Below are 17,633 nucleotides of genomic sequence, written 5' to 3' on the forward strand. Positions count from 1 at the left end.
AATATGTTAGTCAGAAAATGCACCACAGCCAGAAAAAGTTGTTGCGCAACCCTTAGAAACAGGAAGGTACAAGGACATTGTCTACACCCGACCTGAAAAAGAACCTCCATCCATTTTTGCTTCTTGTCCGGATCTTAATAAAACTCCTCCTCCTTCATAGGAGTCGGTTGTCAGGAGGTCCACTCGGCCTCGACATCCACTTGATAGATGGGTAAGCTACAAAAAGTTTTCACTGGATTTTCAATTGTTTTTGACATCCATAAACAAAGAAGATGAGTCTCTCACATTTTATCAAGCTGTCAATTCCAAGAAGGGGATTGAAGCGATGAATGAAGAAATGGAAGCCTTACATGAATGTGTAACTTGGGAGATTGTGCCCAGGCCACCCAACAAAAATGTGGTTGGATCGAAATGGGTGTATAAGATGAAATATAAACCAAATGGGAGTGTTGAAGGGTATAAGGCTAGGCTTGTTGCTAAAGGGTTTACGCAAGAACAGTGGCAGGATTTTGATGAAACCTTTAGTCCTGTTGTGAAAATGGGGACTATTCGAATTGTGTTAGGTCTAGCTATTGAACATGGATGGGGCATTAAGTCAGCTAGATGTTAAAAATGCTTTCTTACATGGAGATTTAAAGGAGGAAGTTTATATGGAGCAACCCGCTGGATATGCAGAACAAGATGCTAATCAATACGTGTGGATTAAAAATAGTGATATATGGTTTGAAACATGCATCTCGTTCTTGGTTCGAGAGTTTTTCGCTTAAGATACAAAGACATGGCTTCTCTAGGTCTCTTCTAGATCATTCATTATTCATCTACAAGAAGCAGAATGTGACCACAATCCTATTGATATATGTAGACAACATCATCATTACAGGAAACTGTGGAACTCACATTGAGGAAGTAAATAAATTGTTGAATCAGAAATTTAAGATGAAGGATCTGGGAGATTTGCGATATTTTCTTGGGGTAAAAGTCGACAAGACATGTAATATCCTTACTCTCACTCAACACAAGTATACAATGGACATTCTCAGTAGAGCGGGTATGATAAATTGCAAACCATTGGGAACTCCAAGTGTCATACATCAGAAACTGAGCTCTAAAGAGGGAAATCTGTACGAAGATCCTACTAGATATCGCAGCATAGTAGGTATGTTACAATATCTAACATTCACTCGACCTAATATAGTTTATTCAGTCAATCAGGTGTCTCAATTTATGCATGAACCTTGTACATCACATATGGAGGCCGTTAAGAGAATACTAAGGTACTTAAAAGGCACTATTGGTGATGGGCTTGTGTACAGAAAGGGTGGGCTGAATCAGGGAGCACATGAGATCATAGTTTATGTTGATGCTGATTGGGCAGGTGATCCAGATGAACATCGATCGGTATCTGGTTATTGCGTTTTCCTTGGGTCGAACTTGGTTTCTTAGAGTAGTAGGAAGCAGAAAGCCGTCGCTAGGTCGAGCACCGAAGCCGAATACAAATCAATGGCTGCCGCAACTGCGGAAGCTACATGGATAAGGCATCTTCTCATAGAAATAGGAGAACCAATTGCTCGATCACTTCTTCTATGTGATAACCAAAGTGCTATCAATATGTCCTTCAATCCTATTTATCACAGTCGGGCAAAACACATTGAGATAGACCAACACTTTGTGAGGCAAAAGGTCGAAGAAAAGGAAATTGAACCCAATTTTGTCCGAACTGAAGAGCAAGTTGCAAACATATTCACAAAAGGATTGACAAAGGACATGTTTTGGATGTTAAAAGGCAAGTTGTTCATGATCCAAGACCATGTACAACTTGAGAAAGGGTGAAAAGAAGTTGTCCATGGATCTGGACCCGGACCCGTATCCATATGCACTCACGTATCCACACGCAATGTTGTGCTAAGTTGTAATATTAGCTGTTCATTAAAGGGTATTTCAGTACCCTATTTTTTGTAACCACTCACTAGCATATATGTTATTGAATACAACAGTCACGGTGACTTCTTCGTCGTGACCTTTTGCAGCCCCTATTCTCTGCCATTTTCTTTCTCCTGTGCAGGTAAGCCTGGAGTTTCTTCTTTTTAACACCCCTCCTCCACCTGTATTGCTGTGGGATTGTTTGAAAGGCAACGGCTGTAATGTATACAGAATTATAATTGGGTTGCATTTTACAAATTATTTTTTCAAATATTTCATGCAGCGGTTTCATTCCTCTCTCTCTCTCTCTATATATATATATATATATATCCCATGTACTCGCGAGAGTTGATAAAGAGGAGGAAGAAGCCATAGCAAAAAGACCGATGAAACATGATTACTAGATAGCATAATGAAGTTCAAAGAGTCAACTAACACACAAATTAAGAGACAATATTAAGTAGATCCTGACTTTTTTGTTTTCTTTTTTTGAGCAAAGAACGGTCAGCCAAGATTAAGAAATAGAAGTGGTTGAGCTAAAGTAAAAAAAAAACTAATAAGAAAGGAACATAAAAGAAGAGATGAAATATTGAGAGCAAGAAATAAAGCTCATATTTGATAAGGACTTACTGCTTCCCCTGTGCTTGTATCATGTGCAATCTGCCTCGAGGATGCTCCAACAGGTTAGTATTGGATGTCCCTTTTTTATATTAAGTTATATCAAAGCTAATTTACAAAAGTACCCCTCATGGATGTGCATATTTTATCGCACATGATTACATACTCGTCTAGTCTTAACAGGCTTTGCCTTGAAAATGTGAACAATTTTAAAGCCAAAAGATGGAATTGAAGAATTAACTCTTATTTTAAGGTTGTCTATTGATGAGAACTTATAACAGAGGTTTTGCTTATACCCATAGTTCTGTATATATGCAATTCCGATTGCATTGAAATACTGACCAAATAAAACAAAAAAACAAATGGTTTTAGTTGTTTTCCCACAGGGATTTTTTTTCTTTTTTCTTCCTTTTCTTTATGAGAATTGTTTCTTGACAAGTTCTACCAGCCATGCCTGAGTATTTCTATCAGTTTCTTGAGATATTTACCCTTCAATTGCAGGTCTGATGGTGCCCAACCCCATTTAGTGAATATCCAATTCCAGAGGAAAGTTAAGCTTCAGGTTTGTTTCTCCTATTAGTTATTTCAACAATGCCTTCCGGATGTCATATTTATTTATTTTCTGTGCAGCTACTGGTACTTTATGTTGATTTTAAGCTTGATGAGAGCTACACGCCAAGCAAGATATCAATTCGTGTTGGTGATGGTTTTCATAACTTGAAGGTAATTTCATAGGGTTAAAGTCCAAGAGAATTGTTTGCCACTTTGCATGATATGAGTGGTGACTTCTAATATGGTCATGTGAACGCTACCACAGGACATTTAGAAGGGTGCCTGTACTGACATAGCTGATCATTTCTTTTAAGGCATCAGAATGTAAATATGGACTTTCATTTCATTTTAAATCTTGGACAAGCTTTATAACTTTTCTGTTGTTTCAAGATGCAGCTGTGTGTTTCTTAGACTATTTATGAAGAAAAAATGTGGCAAAACTGTCTTACATACTTATGTTTACATAATGGTTGTGAGGTGCGTTCCATGACATTTCATATAGGTTGCTTTCTTTCTTTTTTGCTTGCCTGCTTGCTTGCTTGTGTGTGTGTGCATGTGTGTGTCACTTTGTTGCTTCAAAGGGTGCTGATAGTGCACACACACACACATTTGCATGTGCTCGTGTATGCTGACACACAGTGTGCGTGCACGCTATCAGCACCCTTTGAAGCAACAAAGTGACACACACACTTGCATGTGCTCGCGTATGCTGACACATCCATACTTATTGTTTTTCCCATCCAAAAGATTTTATGACTTAAGACCTACTTCATCACATTGAAGAACCTGCTCCTACTATGGGGCTTGTTCTGATCATAGTGACAAAAGTTAAAAACGGCAAAATCTCGGGAGTAAAAAGCTCTGGAGATTTTGAAAATTTTCATAAATCTTGCATTTTTTCGGCAAAATCTCAGTAATAAAAAATAAATTTTAAAATATAATTTTTTTTATAGGAAAATATAAATAAAACACATTTAAAAATGAAAATCTCGCAATAAATATTTGCTAAAATGGTAAATATCGGGATATTTGTCACATTGAAAATCTCTCGAGAAATTGCCATTTTAAACTTTCAGGCAATTTCTCGCGATATTATCGTGAGATTTTTATAAATCTCACGATATTTGTTACAGAGGTTCTGATGTAGTCCCCCATTTTTTATCGCACGAGCTGATTTGCACATCTTGCAAGAGAGATACGCAGGATCACGTTTGTACAACCTGATCAGGAACATACTAGCACTAGTGATGCTTAGAAGGGGTGAATCAATAGAAACCTTTAGTTGTATTGTAACGATAAAAATCACTTATGAATGTGGCCAATTTTCATGCATATGCACATGGATGTGTCATGGTCTCCCTGTTAAATTATAGTGTATGTATATATCTATTTACATATATAGAGAGACATTTATACACATAATATATATATATATATATATATATGTATGCCGCTTTAGATATAAAAATATATATACTCACTAGGGGTAAAAGTGTCATTTTACACTTTCACACATTCTTGTATATAATATTTTTTCTTCTTTTTATTTTCTTTTTTTCCTTTTTCTTTTCTTTTTTCTTTTTCTTTTTTCTCATTGAGTTGGCCCACATATGAACATTGGACCCTCCAACATTCATATGAGAGCCCCTCCAAGGTCCTCTCGTGTATAAATAAGGTGATATCCCCCTTTTTATTTTAAGCTTCTTTGAATCTCTTCTTAAGTGAATGCTATACATTTTTCTAGCTCCTCTCTCTTTTTGCTCATTTACCACTTTGTAGTTTATTGTAATCTTGTCCATTAGTGGCTATTTGTTTGTGTGTGCATTTGCTAGTCTCTTTGAGACATTATTTTTTTTCATTAGCATTTTCTGACATGGTATCCGAGCCTTGGTTGTGAAAGCATCATTGGCCCCACTCTTGCGCATATTTGAAGATAATTGTATCACTCTTGCTCTTCATTGATCTTCTCCAAAGATGGTCGACAAGGATTCAAAAATAGATCTCTCATTCAAATTGAATATGACAAATTATCGTATGTGGGCGGCCGCCATAGAAAATAATCTCAAAGGTAAAAACCTTTGGGATTATGTGTGTGGAACCATTCCAGAACCATAATTGAAGCTTACAAAGAATGAAGGCAATAAAGAGAAGGCCTTAAATTGTAATAACCCGTAAAAAAAAAAAAGGTTAGGATTCGGGTCGGATCCGGACCCGGACCCAATTGAGGCACCGCCTCCCTCGTGCCTTCTTTAGAAAATAAGGCAGGGGGTTTCAAATACGACCCCCCCCTCGCTGTCTCTCTCCCTCACCGCCTCCCGACTCTCCCTCGCTCGTCTGCAGCCGCCACTTGCGACCCCTCTCCGCCGCCGCCGACCACCAGGTACGTTCTTCCTCCTCTTCTTCTCCTTCTTTCCGTCTCTCTCTCCCATCCTTCCCCCTCGTTTCTTCGTTACACAGGGAGGGGAGGGCTGAGCCTTCTCCCTGCTTTCGTACGGCAGGCGAGGGGCGGAGCCCCCTCCCTACTTCCGTACGGTAGGGGAGGGGCCGGGCCCCTCTTCCCTGCTCTCTGCTACGGCAGGGGAGGGGTCGAGCCCCTCCTCCCTGCCCCTTTTTGTTGCGCCAGCAGGGGCCTATGGCCCCTGCCTTTCTTTTACGCCAGCAGGGGCCATGGGCCCCTGCCATTCGTTTGCCAGCAGGGGCCTATGGCCCCTGCCTTTCGTTTGCCAGCAGGGGCCTATGGCCCCTGCCTTTCTTTTGTCAGCAGGGGCATAGGCCCCTGCCTTTCGTTTGCCAGCAGGGGCCTATGGCCCCCGCCTTTCTTTTGTCAGCAGGGGCATAGGCCCCTGCCTTTCGGTGTGCCAGCAGGGGCCCTTGGCCCCTGCCTTTTTGTTTGCTAACAGGGGCCATCGGCCCCTGCCTTTTTGTTTGCCAGCAGGGGCCGATCCCCCCTGCCCCTTTGTGCGCGAGCCTATACCCTTGGTCGACAGACCGGGGAATCTTTGCAAGCTACATCGTAATGGGGACAGATCATTACAAATGTTGATCTCCAGCGAGGAATTCCTAGTGAACGTGAGTCATCTGCTCACATTGACTACATCCCTCTTTGGGCGGCAAGGCTCATTTGGCCCTGTCCCATCTTTTTTTTGAGTCATTTGGGACGGTTGGTCCCAGCTCTATGTATTGGAGAAGTTGAGTCGTTGCCTTGCTTTTGCTTTTGTCTGGGCTTGCATGTTAATATCGCATATTTGCAGCTACGACGGATCTCACTCGCGCTCCGCGACCCGAGCCGTCAATTGTGTACGTCCGCAGACGTCAGCAAGCTCGTAACCCTCCAAGGTAGGGGAAGATTGTACGGAAGACTTGGATAATTGAATTAAGTTCAATTAAACTAAAAAATGATCAATAAATGAATATATATATATATATATATATTTATACGAGTATGCACTTAACTCAAGGACGCGGTTTCGCGATCCTTGCCCTTTTCCTTATGTCAGTCTATACTTGCCATCGTGTATCACGTCGAGATCTCGTGTTGCATTCTTGCTTATGGTTTGTATGTGCCGTCACGCATCGTGGCGAGGTTCAGCGTTGCACTTCTGCTTACCGCCTTTACCTTGTCGTCGCGCTTTGCGCCTAGACTCTTGTTTTTGTATGTATTATTACTGCTTTGCTATTGCAGATGCCGCGCAGGTTTTTGCTCTTTGCATATGCCTTAAAGGCATCCTCAGGCATTCACCTCTCTCTCTCGCGACGAGAGTTGAGATAGGAGCTAGCGTAACATCCCCGTCTAAGGAGGGGGATACCTTGCAAGGATCCTAACTCCTTGAGTATGCAGTCCTGCAGACGAGTTGGAGTTTCTGTTGAGAAACATGTTTTCCCGTCTATCGAGGCCGGTGTCGAGTCATGCGAGGCATGTAGATACCCCGATAGCGGATGAGGTTCTAGAAAATCGCAGGCATAATGTTGGCACAAGGTACTGCTCTTTCAAAGGATATATTAAAGTTGATAAACTTTATATCTTTGTGAAACACTCCTGTTGATGCTTCTTTTGAGGAGCTATACCCCCTTCATCCTAGAGTACTTGTAGTCGTGCACGACACGTCTAGTACTGCGATGATCGGATGAGACGGTCGTGCGACCTCGAACAATGCGAAATGCACAATGCTGGAATCACATAAATGGCCTCACATTCGCCTTCACAGGCAAGATGCTCGAGTGGTTTAAAGACCACAGCATAGAGTGGGTCGTTAGTTAAGCAACCCCTAACGTACCTATTCGTTTCTAATGGTCTGTCAAGGGAGAGGACAGAGCGGTACAAACTCCAATGGACAGGTTGTTAACAACCACCCTACGGGCAATGATCCGGCCTCCCCAGTCATTGGAGTTAGGGGAAAGGGGCTACAATAGTTAGCTCAACACTTCTGCAGAAGTTGGATGCATCCGTGGCACTGCCTCTTTTGGGGAATCCTCTCTCGGCTAAAGCCGTCCCTCTGGAGCGGACTCAACTAGCTATTCGGGTTATTCAAAATACATAGAATAACAGACGCCCGAACTAGTCTCAGTTGTTTCTACGTTTTGCCTGCGCGTACCCGCAGGCCAGTAATATCGAAACATAAAGTCTGTTCACACTGGTTGTTGAGTAGTGAGACTCACTTGCACCACTGACTCGCTTGCACCACTGATTCGCTTGCACCACTGACTCGCTTGCACCACTGATTCGCTTGCACCACTGACTCACTTGCACTCGCTTGCACTACCTATTCGTTTGCACTATTTACGCGTTTGCACTATGTACCTACTTGCATTGCTTACCTGTTTAACTGCATATCTGCTTTAAACTGCGTAACCTACTGAATCAAATGTACATAATTCAGTTTCCTTGTAGTCTCTCTTGTGCACCTACTAGTTTTTTTTGCGAAACTAACCCATTCTATGGGTACAGGTGATGAATAGGTACTTCACGGGCGATGGCGCGATGGCAAGATGGCTTCAAGACTTTCTTCTTCCTGCTCTTAGCTCGCGTCCTGATGTTTTTGGGTCTTGTAACGGATTTTCCTTTAGACATCCAAATTTTGTACTTTTGAAACCTTCTTTTAATGAAAGTGCCTTTTTCAAGTAGCATGGGTTGTATGTTTTGGTTCTTCAGCTAACGTGCCCAAAATGGTCAACTTGCTTTTCTAAAATTAACAAAAGGATGGTCTTCCGCTTATTTCTTAAACCAACTCTGTAATAAAGAGATTCTTTTAGTCTCTTGCCTATTTTATGAAAGGTTCGAAAGTTGAAATTTTGGGGCGTTACATAAATGAAGAAGAGAAGGCCAAAGCTATTCAAGAATATCAATAGAAAATGGAAGATTGGGAAAGCGAGCATGCCAAGATATTGGCATGGTTCATGAATAATGTGGAGCTAAAAATATGCACCACTCTTGCTAAATTCAAGAAAGCCAATGAATCTTGGTTTTTCATAAAAGGTATGTACACCCTGTAAAAGTATCTCCAATAAGATACTAAGATCAAGACCTTAATATTCTTGATAATAAACCCGCCACGAATGCACAATAAGAACACTTTAGAACACTTGTGCACAAAAGCACAACTCACAAATAACCCACAAATGCGCAAAGGCATAAAAATAATGGAATCAATTTATTGAGCACTTGGGCTTTGACTCAAAGCCATGAAGGAATACAAAGGGGAGAGCCCCTATTTATAACCACACAAAAGGAGCCTTGGAGGGGCTCCACTCATAGACGTTGGAGCCCCTCCAACGGTCACAAATGTGACCGTTGGAGGGGCCCAACGTCTATTTGAGTGGGCCCCCCAAGGTACCTTTAGGTAAAAAAAATAAAAGAAAAAGAAAACTAAAATAAATTACAAACACATTCATAAAGTGAAACAAATAGAAATATATATTTTATATATATAATAAGTAGATACATATACATATATATTAATATATGTATATGTATTACCATATATATATAAAATATATATATTACATTATATGATTATGTACATAATTTAACACCCCCCCTCAAACTTAGGGCAGGATGACCGAGAGTTTGCTAAGAAGGAAGTTGAAACGCGGAGCACACAAGGCTTTAGTGAAGAAATCTGCCAACTGATACTCGGACGTGACATATGGAAGGTCAATGATTCCTTGGAGGTACGCCTCCCGAACATAGTGACAATCCATCTCGATATGTTTGGTCCGCTCATGAAAGGTGTGATTTTTAGCAATATAAATCACACTTTTGTTGTCGCAGTATAGCTTGGTGGGCCCTTCAATTGTGATTCCCATGTCTTCCAACAACTGATGAATCCAAACAATTTTCATGATAGTAGTCGCCATGGCACGATATTCAGCTTCAGTTGATGAGAGAGACACCTTTTGCTGCTTCTTGCATCTCCATGAGATCAATGAGTCTCCTAAGAATACACAAAAACCAGTGGTGGAGTGACGGTTATTTGGGTCACCTCCCCAATCAGAGTCAGTATAAGCAATTAATTTTAACTCAGAAGAGGAAGACAGAAAAACTCCCTTATTAATAGTGTGCTTTAGGTATCTCACGACACGTAAGATAGCACCCATGTGAACAGAAGTTGGTGCATGCTGAAACTGACTTGCCGTATGCACCGCATGTGAGATATCTGGTCTGGTGATACTTAGGTACATCAACGATCCTACTAGCTGCCTGTAGGGAGTAGGATCGGAGAGAGGAACACCATCATCAATCTTCATTTTAGCTCCTACTATAGCAGGAGTTTCACAAATTTTATCGTCCGTAATACCTGACCTGTCAATAATCTCAGATGCCAGCTTAGTTTGAGACAAAAAATATCCTCTATGAGAGTATGCAACCTCAATACCCAAAAAATAAGTTAAGAAACCCAAGTCAGACATTTCAAACTTATCCTTTAAAATGGATTTTATGCTTTTAATCCCGTTAGAATCGCTCTCAGTTATAAGCATGTCATCCACATATAGTAGCAGAATAACAATCCCTGCATTAGATTTTCTAACAAACAAAGCAGTATCAGTAAAGCAGGATGAAAAACCATTATCTAACATTACGGAGTTAAACCTATCATACCAAGCCTTGGGAGCTTGTTTTAAACCATAAAGTGCTTTCCGAAGGCGAAACACTTTTCCTTTAGGAAATTCCATTCCAGGAGGAGCATCCATATATACTTCTTCGTTTAGATCTCCGTTTAAAAAAGCATTCTTAACATCCATCTGATAGATGTTCCATTTATTGATTGAGGCAACGGTTATAAGACATCGGACGGTGACCATCCGAGCTACCGGGGCAAAGGTCTCCTCATAATCAATCCCATATTTTTGATCATATCCTTTAGCAACTAAGCGAGCCTTATATCTCTCAAGGGACCCATCACTCTTAGTCTTGACTTTAAACACCCATCTACACCCTATTGCTTTCTTGTCTTTAGGGAGGTCTTGAAACTCCCATGTCTTTGCTTTCTTTAAAGCTTCAAGTTCATTATTCATAGCAACTATCCATTTCGGACAATTTCGTGCTTCCTCGAAGTTCCTAGGTTCTATGTAAGAGTGAATGGCGCTTAGACATGCTCTATATTTAGGCGAAAAGGACTCATATGAGATTAACCTAGAAGGAGGTCTTCTTAGTCTTTCGGTCCTACGAAGGCTTTCTTCACTCGAAGGTGTAGACTCATTATCATATCTTTCGAGGGCACTTCTGAAAGTATTCCTATCTCTATGTGGTTCTTCACTGATATGTTGATGAAGTGTTGAGGACTCAGAATGGGTTTCATTATTACTTAAGTTATTTTGATTTGATTCATCATCACTAGTATCATCATCATCAGTCAATAAATCAAACAGAAATGAATAGTCAATATTCTCGTTATTAGTTTCAAGTTTTTCGAAACCACTAATATTTTTCAAGAAGCTTACATTTCTGGAAACATAAAGTTTATCACTTTTAATATCATAATAACGAAAGCCTTTTTGAGTTTCAGAATAACCAAGAAAGGCACACAGAATGGTCTTATGAGAGAGTTTGTCATTTTTATCAGTAAGGACAAAACATTTGCATCCACAAACCCTTAACCTGCTGTAATCAGGTTCTTTTTCGTATAATTTTTCAAATGGGGAAATCTTGTTCAAGTTTTTAGATGAAAGTCTATTTATGAGATAGACAGATGTAAGGGCTGCCTCAGCCCAAAGTTTTTTCGGAATATTTTGTGAAATGAGCAAAGTTCGTGTTGTTTCAATAATGTGCCTATGTTTTCGTTCCGCCAACCCATTTTGTTGGGGGTTTTTAGGACAAGACTTTTGATGGAGAATTCCATAATTTTCAAGATAACTTTTAAATTCATTGGAAATATATTCTCCACCCGAATCGGTTTTAAGAATTTTTAAATTTCCATTAAATTGATTTAAAACCATCATATGAAATGTTTTAAAAGTTGAGAAAACTTCATGTTTATGTTTAAGAAAATATATCCAACTAAACCTAGTGAAATCGTCCACAAAGATAACATAGTATGAGAAACCTCCCTTAGATATCACCGGAGCCGGACCCCATACATCGGAGTGAACAATTTCAAAAGGTCTTGTTGTAAACATGGATCTTTGAGGAAAAGGAAGACTTCTCATTTTTCCAAGAATACATTCATTACAAACAAAATTTTCATTACAAAGATGCTTAATAAAAGGCAAATAAGAGATTTTAACAATGTTGGGATGACCCAATCTCTTATGCCATACATGATTATCTTTGTTTTGAGCAACATTACAAAATTGATTATTGGGAATTTTAAGAAAATCAACATAGTAGAGGTCTCCTCTCCTAGAGCCTTCCCCAATCAACTTCCCGGATTGGCGATCCTGTATCCAACATTTATCAGAAGAAAACTTTATATCGCAACCATGGTCCGAGAGTTGAGAAACAGAAAGTAGGTTTAAGTTTAGTTTTGGTATAAGACGAATTTTTGGGATAAAGAAGTCTTGTTTTTCAAAATTGCCCATTCCTTTAATTTCAAGAGGTGTTCCATCCGCCGTTGAGACAAAAGATGGAAGAAAATTTTTAGAATAATCAGAAAGAAAACAAGGACTTGGAGTCATATGAAATGAAGCACCGGAATCAAGGAGCCAAGATGTCTTACCGAGAGAGGATGAGGATGACATAGCGGCTCCAGAAATGCCTCCTTTGAGAATAGGTTGAAGAGCATCCATAATTTGTTGAAGCGAAAAAGACTCATTTGATGACGAAGGTCGTTCCTCTGATTGGGATGCTAAAGCCGCGGCAAGAAATTTCTTCCATTTGGGACAAAGGGGTTTGATATGCCCCGGTTCTTTACAAAAATGGCAAGTTAATTTGCTATAGTCTCTCTTGCCATATCGATCATTTCCTCCTTGCCCTTGATTCTTGAAATGGGGTGGTTTGTAGGTTTTTAAATTATTTCCGGGTCTTGACACGGCATTAACCACTTCATAATCACTTTGAGAAGGTGTAGCAAGGATACTTGGGTTATTTCTACTAATCCCCATACGTGTTTCCTCACCACTTAGCTTGGTGATGACATCTTCAATAGAGGGAGATGTGAAAGCGGATAGGAGAGAGGACCGAATTTGCTCAAATTCGGGTCTAAGACCATTTAGAAAGTTGAAGAATCGATCTTCCTCTAGTTGCTTGTGTCTTAATTCAATAGCTTCTCCGCTCCATTTTGGTTCGAGCATAGCAAGCTCGTCCCAAATAGATGATAGTTCGGCAAAATATTCCCGAATAGACAAATCATTTTGTTGAAGGGTCAAAGCTTTCTTTTGGAGATAATATTTGTGAGATAAGTCCCTTGAAGTATACATTTTTTCAAGGTACAACCAAGCTTCGGAGGCCCTTTTAAACTTAATGATGTTGGCATTGATCTTGGTTTCAACGGATGAAAAAATCCAAGATAAAATTTTGAAGTTCTTCATTTCCCACTCATCATGCTTTTTTGAATATTCTTCTAGGGCCTTTTGTCTATCTTCACCTTCAAGAATCTTAATATCCCCTTTCTCTATGATAGAAAGCTTGGGTTCGGGTTCCGATATGGAGCCTTGAACGTATCCCCAAAGGCCTTTCCCCTTGATATGGGCTTCCATATTGCCGGCCCAAACATGGTAGTTCAAACCATTAAGTTTAAACCCAAAAGAGAAGTGGGAGTCTTTTTCACCCATTAGAGAGGTAAGATGATAGAAAATAAAGCGTACCTTAAAAGTTTTTCAAACTTTTCTTGACAAAATTTGCTTCTAAAATATTGCCCGAAGTAGATGATTTACTCCAAAACTTCACTTACTTGAGGGCACGATTTTCGAGGTACTTCACAAGTGGCGGGACACACAATCCTCCTTCCTCAACGAGGCTCTGATACCATGTAAAAGTATCTCCAATAAGATACTAAGATCAAGACCTTAATATTCTTGATAATAAACCCACCACGAATGCACAATAAGAACACTTTAGAACACTTGTGCACAAAAGCACAACTCACAAATAACCCACAAATGCGCAAAGGCATAAAAGTAATGGAATCAATTTATTGAGCACTTGGGCTTTGACTCAAAGCCATGAAGGAATACAAAGGGGAGAGCCCCTATTTATAACCACACAAAAGGAGCCTTGGAGGGGCTCCACTCATAGACGTTGGAGCCCCTCCAACGGTCACAAATGTGACCGTTGGAGGGGCCCAACGTCTATTTGAGTGGGCCCCCCAAGGTACCTTTAGGTAAAAAAATAAAAGAAATAAAAAATAAAAGAAAAAGAAAACTAAAATAAATTACAAACACATTCATAAAATGAATGTGCGTAAAATAGAGGAAAAGACTAAACTACCCCTACGTCTAAACAAATAGAAATATATATTTTATATATATAATAAGTAAATACATATACATATATATTAATATATGTATATGTATATGTATTACCATATATATATAAAATATATATATTACATTATATGATTATGTACATAATTTAACACACCCAACGTGATCTTGCTAGACACTTCTTTTTACAAGAAAAGGTAAGATAAACTAAGCAAGGTGACATGAATATTAGGGACTATTATAGTGCCCTATCCTCATTATGGGATGAACCTGCCCTTCTCGAACCACAATGGGAAGGTAGTGCTATTGCCATGAGGCAAGAGCAAATGGAAAGAGAAAGATTTTTCCAATTTATTCATGGGCTTTGTCCTGAGTTTGAATAACTAAGAGAGTCCCTTTTTCATAGGGCTTCTACTCCTCTTAGTGAAATTTTAGCCGTTTTTTGCCAAGAAGAAACCCGCTTGGCCTTGAAAAAGGATACTGATGAAGTTCATGCAGTACCAAGACCGGGAAACAATATTAGGCCATATAAACCACCTCAGTTTTTGAAAAATGATAATGGAGGTGGAAGAAAAATTGTATGTCACCATTGTAATAAACGTTGCCATATTCGGTCGGATTGTCCTAAGCTCAAAAAAAGGGTGGCTTCCATTGGAGAGACTCCAAACAATTCAAGTGAAGATTCTAAGAAAGATGGAGATATAAAAGACTCTATTGCACATCTTACCGAAACTCTCCAACAATTCGTAAGGATGAAGGCTTCTACACCTTCCACCTCTGGTGCCTCAATCTCTTTCATCCCAGGTATGTCCTCTTGGATTCTTGACTCGTGCCTCATTTTATATGACTCCGAATGCATCTCTTTTATCAAAACCAAGTCTCAATACCTTTAAATCCTTTGTTTTCACTGCCGATGAAACATCTCTAGATGTTGAAGGAATTGGAAACCTTGAAAAAGTTTATGATCAAAATAAAGAGTTTTGGGTTCCAAAAATAAGAATTATTCCAAAACTTAAATCTTTTTTCATTCTCTCAAATCACTGATTTTGGATGTAGTGTTTCTTTTTCACCTACCCATTGCTATATGCAGGATCTCCGGTCCAGGAAGTGGATTGGGCAAGGCCATAGAAGAGGAGACCTATACTATATGGATTTTTTGTCTTTGTCATCTAAATCTTTTTGTAATCATGTCCAATTCAAAGATATTGAGACTTGACACAAGAGGCTTGGACATCCTAGAATTTATAAGGAGGTTTATGACAAGTTGGATACCAAAGAGGGAGAGAAGGATATTTATAGGCTTGCAAAGATGAGAGATAGGAAATCGAGGGATTTGGGTATGATTAGATGTATCAAAGATGAAACACAAAGGGTTTTAGTCAAAGATGAGGAGATTAAGGAGAGATGGAAAGATTATTTTGATAAGCTATTTAATGGAAGTCATGCCCAGGATCTTGGAGACTTGTCCATTCCTTTTCATGAGATGAATCATGACTTCATGCACAAGATTCAAAAGAAAGAAATTGTAGAGGCTTTGAAGAAAATGAAATCAAGAAGGGCAGTTGGCCCAGATGGTATACCTATCGAGGCTTGGAAATGCTTGGGAGAGAAAGGTTTAGAATGGTTGACAAATCTTTTTAATTTGATTTGGCGAACAAATAAGATGCCTAATGAGTGAAGGAAGAGTACTTTGGTGCCTTTATATAAGAATAAGGGTGATATACAAGATTGCACAAACTATCGGGGTATAAAACTCATGAGTCATACTATGAAACTTTGGGAGAGGGTGATTGAGTCTAGGTTGAGGAAGGTTGTCACGATATCAGAGAATCAATTTGGTTTTATGCCTGGAAGATCAACTATGGAAGCTATACATCTTCTTAGACAACTTATTGAAAGATATAGAGAGAGGAACAAAGATTTGCATATGGTTTTTATTGATTTAGAGAAGGCATACGATAAAGTACCTAGGGACGTTCTCTGGTGGACAATGATGAAGAAAGGTGTTTCTCTCAAGTACATTAGTATAATTAAAGATATGTATGAAGGAGTAGTAACCAATGTCCGCACTTGTGGAGGGGTGACAACCAATTTTCCGATAACGGTTGGGTTACATCAAGGATCTGCTTTAAGCCCTTTCCTATTTGCGATAGTGATGGATGAACTTACGAGATCAATTCAAGAAAATGTACCATGGTGTATGTTGTTTGCTGATGATATTGTTTTGATTGAATTGTCTAGAGCTGGGGTTAATGCTAAGTTAGAATTATGGAGACAAACATTGGAAGCTAGAGGTTTTAAGTTGAGTAAGAGTAAGACTGAATATATGGAATGTCGGTTTAGTAAGCAACGAAGTAGGGATGGGAGTGTAGTGAAGCTTGGTGAGCAAGAAATACCGGTGAATGATTATTTCAAATATTTGGGATCCATTATTCAAAAGTATGGAGAAATTGATGGAGATGTAAATCATAGGATAAAGGTTGGGTGGATGAAATGGAAAAGTGCAACTGGAGTGATGTGCGATCGTAGAATGCCATTGTGGTTGAAGGGAAAGTTTTATAGGACGACTATTAGACCGGCTTTACTATATGGTACGGAATGTTGGGCTGCCAAGAGACATCATATTCAAAAAATGAGTGTAGCTGAGATGCGGATGCTTAGATGGATGTGTGGAAATACAATAAAAGATAAGATTCAAAACGAGGAGATACGTAAGAAGGTAGGTGTTGCACCCATTGAAAATAAGATGCGAGAGAATCGTTTACGGTGGTTTGGACATATTCGGCGAAGGCCTAATGATGCTCCAGTTAGAAGGTTGGAGAAATGGGAAAATATATTAGTTAAAAGAGGTCGGGGTAGGCCTAGAAAGACTTGGATGGAGATGATAGGAAAGGATATGAATGCTTTGAACCTCACCGAGGACATGGCATTGGATAAAAATGATTGGAGGAAAAGGATTCATGTGGAAGACCCAAAATGAATTTCTTTTTTGGTTCATATCGCTGACCTCAATTGTTTTGAGATGAAGGCGTAGTTGTTGTTGTTGTTGTATCTTTTTCCTTTTTTGGAAAAATTTTGTAATTAAAACACATTTACTTGTAATGATTACATACTTGGCAAAATACATTCGCTTCCGTATTCACATAGTAACTTTATTTCAAAAAGACCGTTTGAACTTGTGTGTTCCGATGTATGGAGACCGACACCCGTTATGTCTAAGGGAGGGTTTTCTTACTATGTTATTTTCATTGATGACTTTACTAGATATATATGGGTGTATTTTATTAAGAACAAATCCGATGTCTTCTCTAATTTTAAGAAATTTCATGTTCTTATTCAAAATCAATTTCAAAACAACATAGCTATTTTTAGATTCGATTCCGGAGGAGAATACATGTCAAAAGATTTTAAAACTACCTTAAACTAAATGAAATTATACACCAAAGATCTTGTCCGAAAACTCCTCAACAAAATGTGAGAAATCAGATGTGGGAGTCACCTTACTATCGTAGCAAGAGATAGAGAGAGAGGTAAGAGGGAAGAGAGAAAAAAAAATGTTGGGCGGCAATAGGATCTTCTCCCCTTTCCATTGATATTTATATGCTGTACAAGTGGTACAATACAGTACAGTGGTACAATACAGTACAGTATGCTGTACAAGTGGTACAATACAGTACAGTGGTACA

The 17,633-nt window shown here is 39.3% G+C and overlaps 1 protein-coding gene across 2 annotated transcripts in view; it reads left to right on the forward strand.

The window, feature by feature from the left end:
• APC10 (anaphase promoting complex 10) overlaps window positions 1-17,633 on the forward strand; it is a 167,545-nt gene that overhangs the window by 69,548 nt on the left and 80,364 nt on the right. For both annotated transcript variants that reach the window (XM_090012440.1, XM_090012441.1), the window contains 2 exons: window positions 3,040-3,100; window positions 3,169-3,261. In XM_090012440.1, the coding sequence (XP_089868566.1) occupies window positions 3,040-3,100; window positions 3,169-3,261 (154 nt within the window). The remainder of the gene's footprint in view (window positions 1-3,039; window positions 3,101-3,168; window positions 3,262-17,633) is intronic.

This window comes from Nuphar pumila, chromosome 7 (assembly GCF_984573655.1).
Source record: "Nuphar pumila chromosome 7, dmNupPumi1.hap1.1, whole genome shotgun sequence".
NCBI classification, from domain to species: Eukaryota; Viridiplantae; Streptophyta; class Magnoliopsida; order Nymphaeales; family Nymphaeaceae; genus Nuphar; species Nuphar pumila.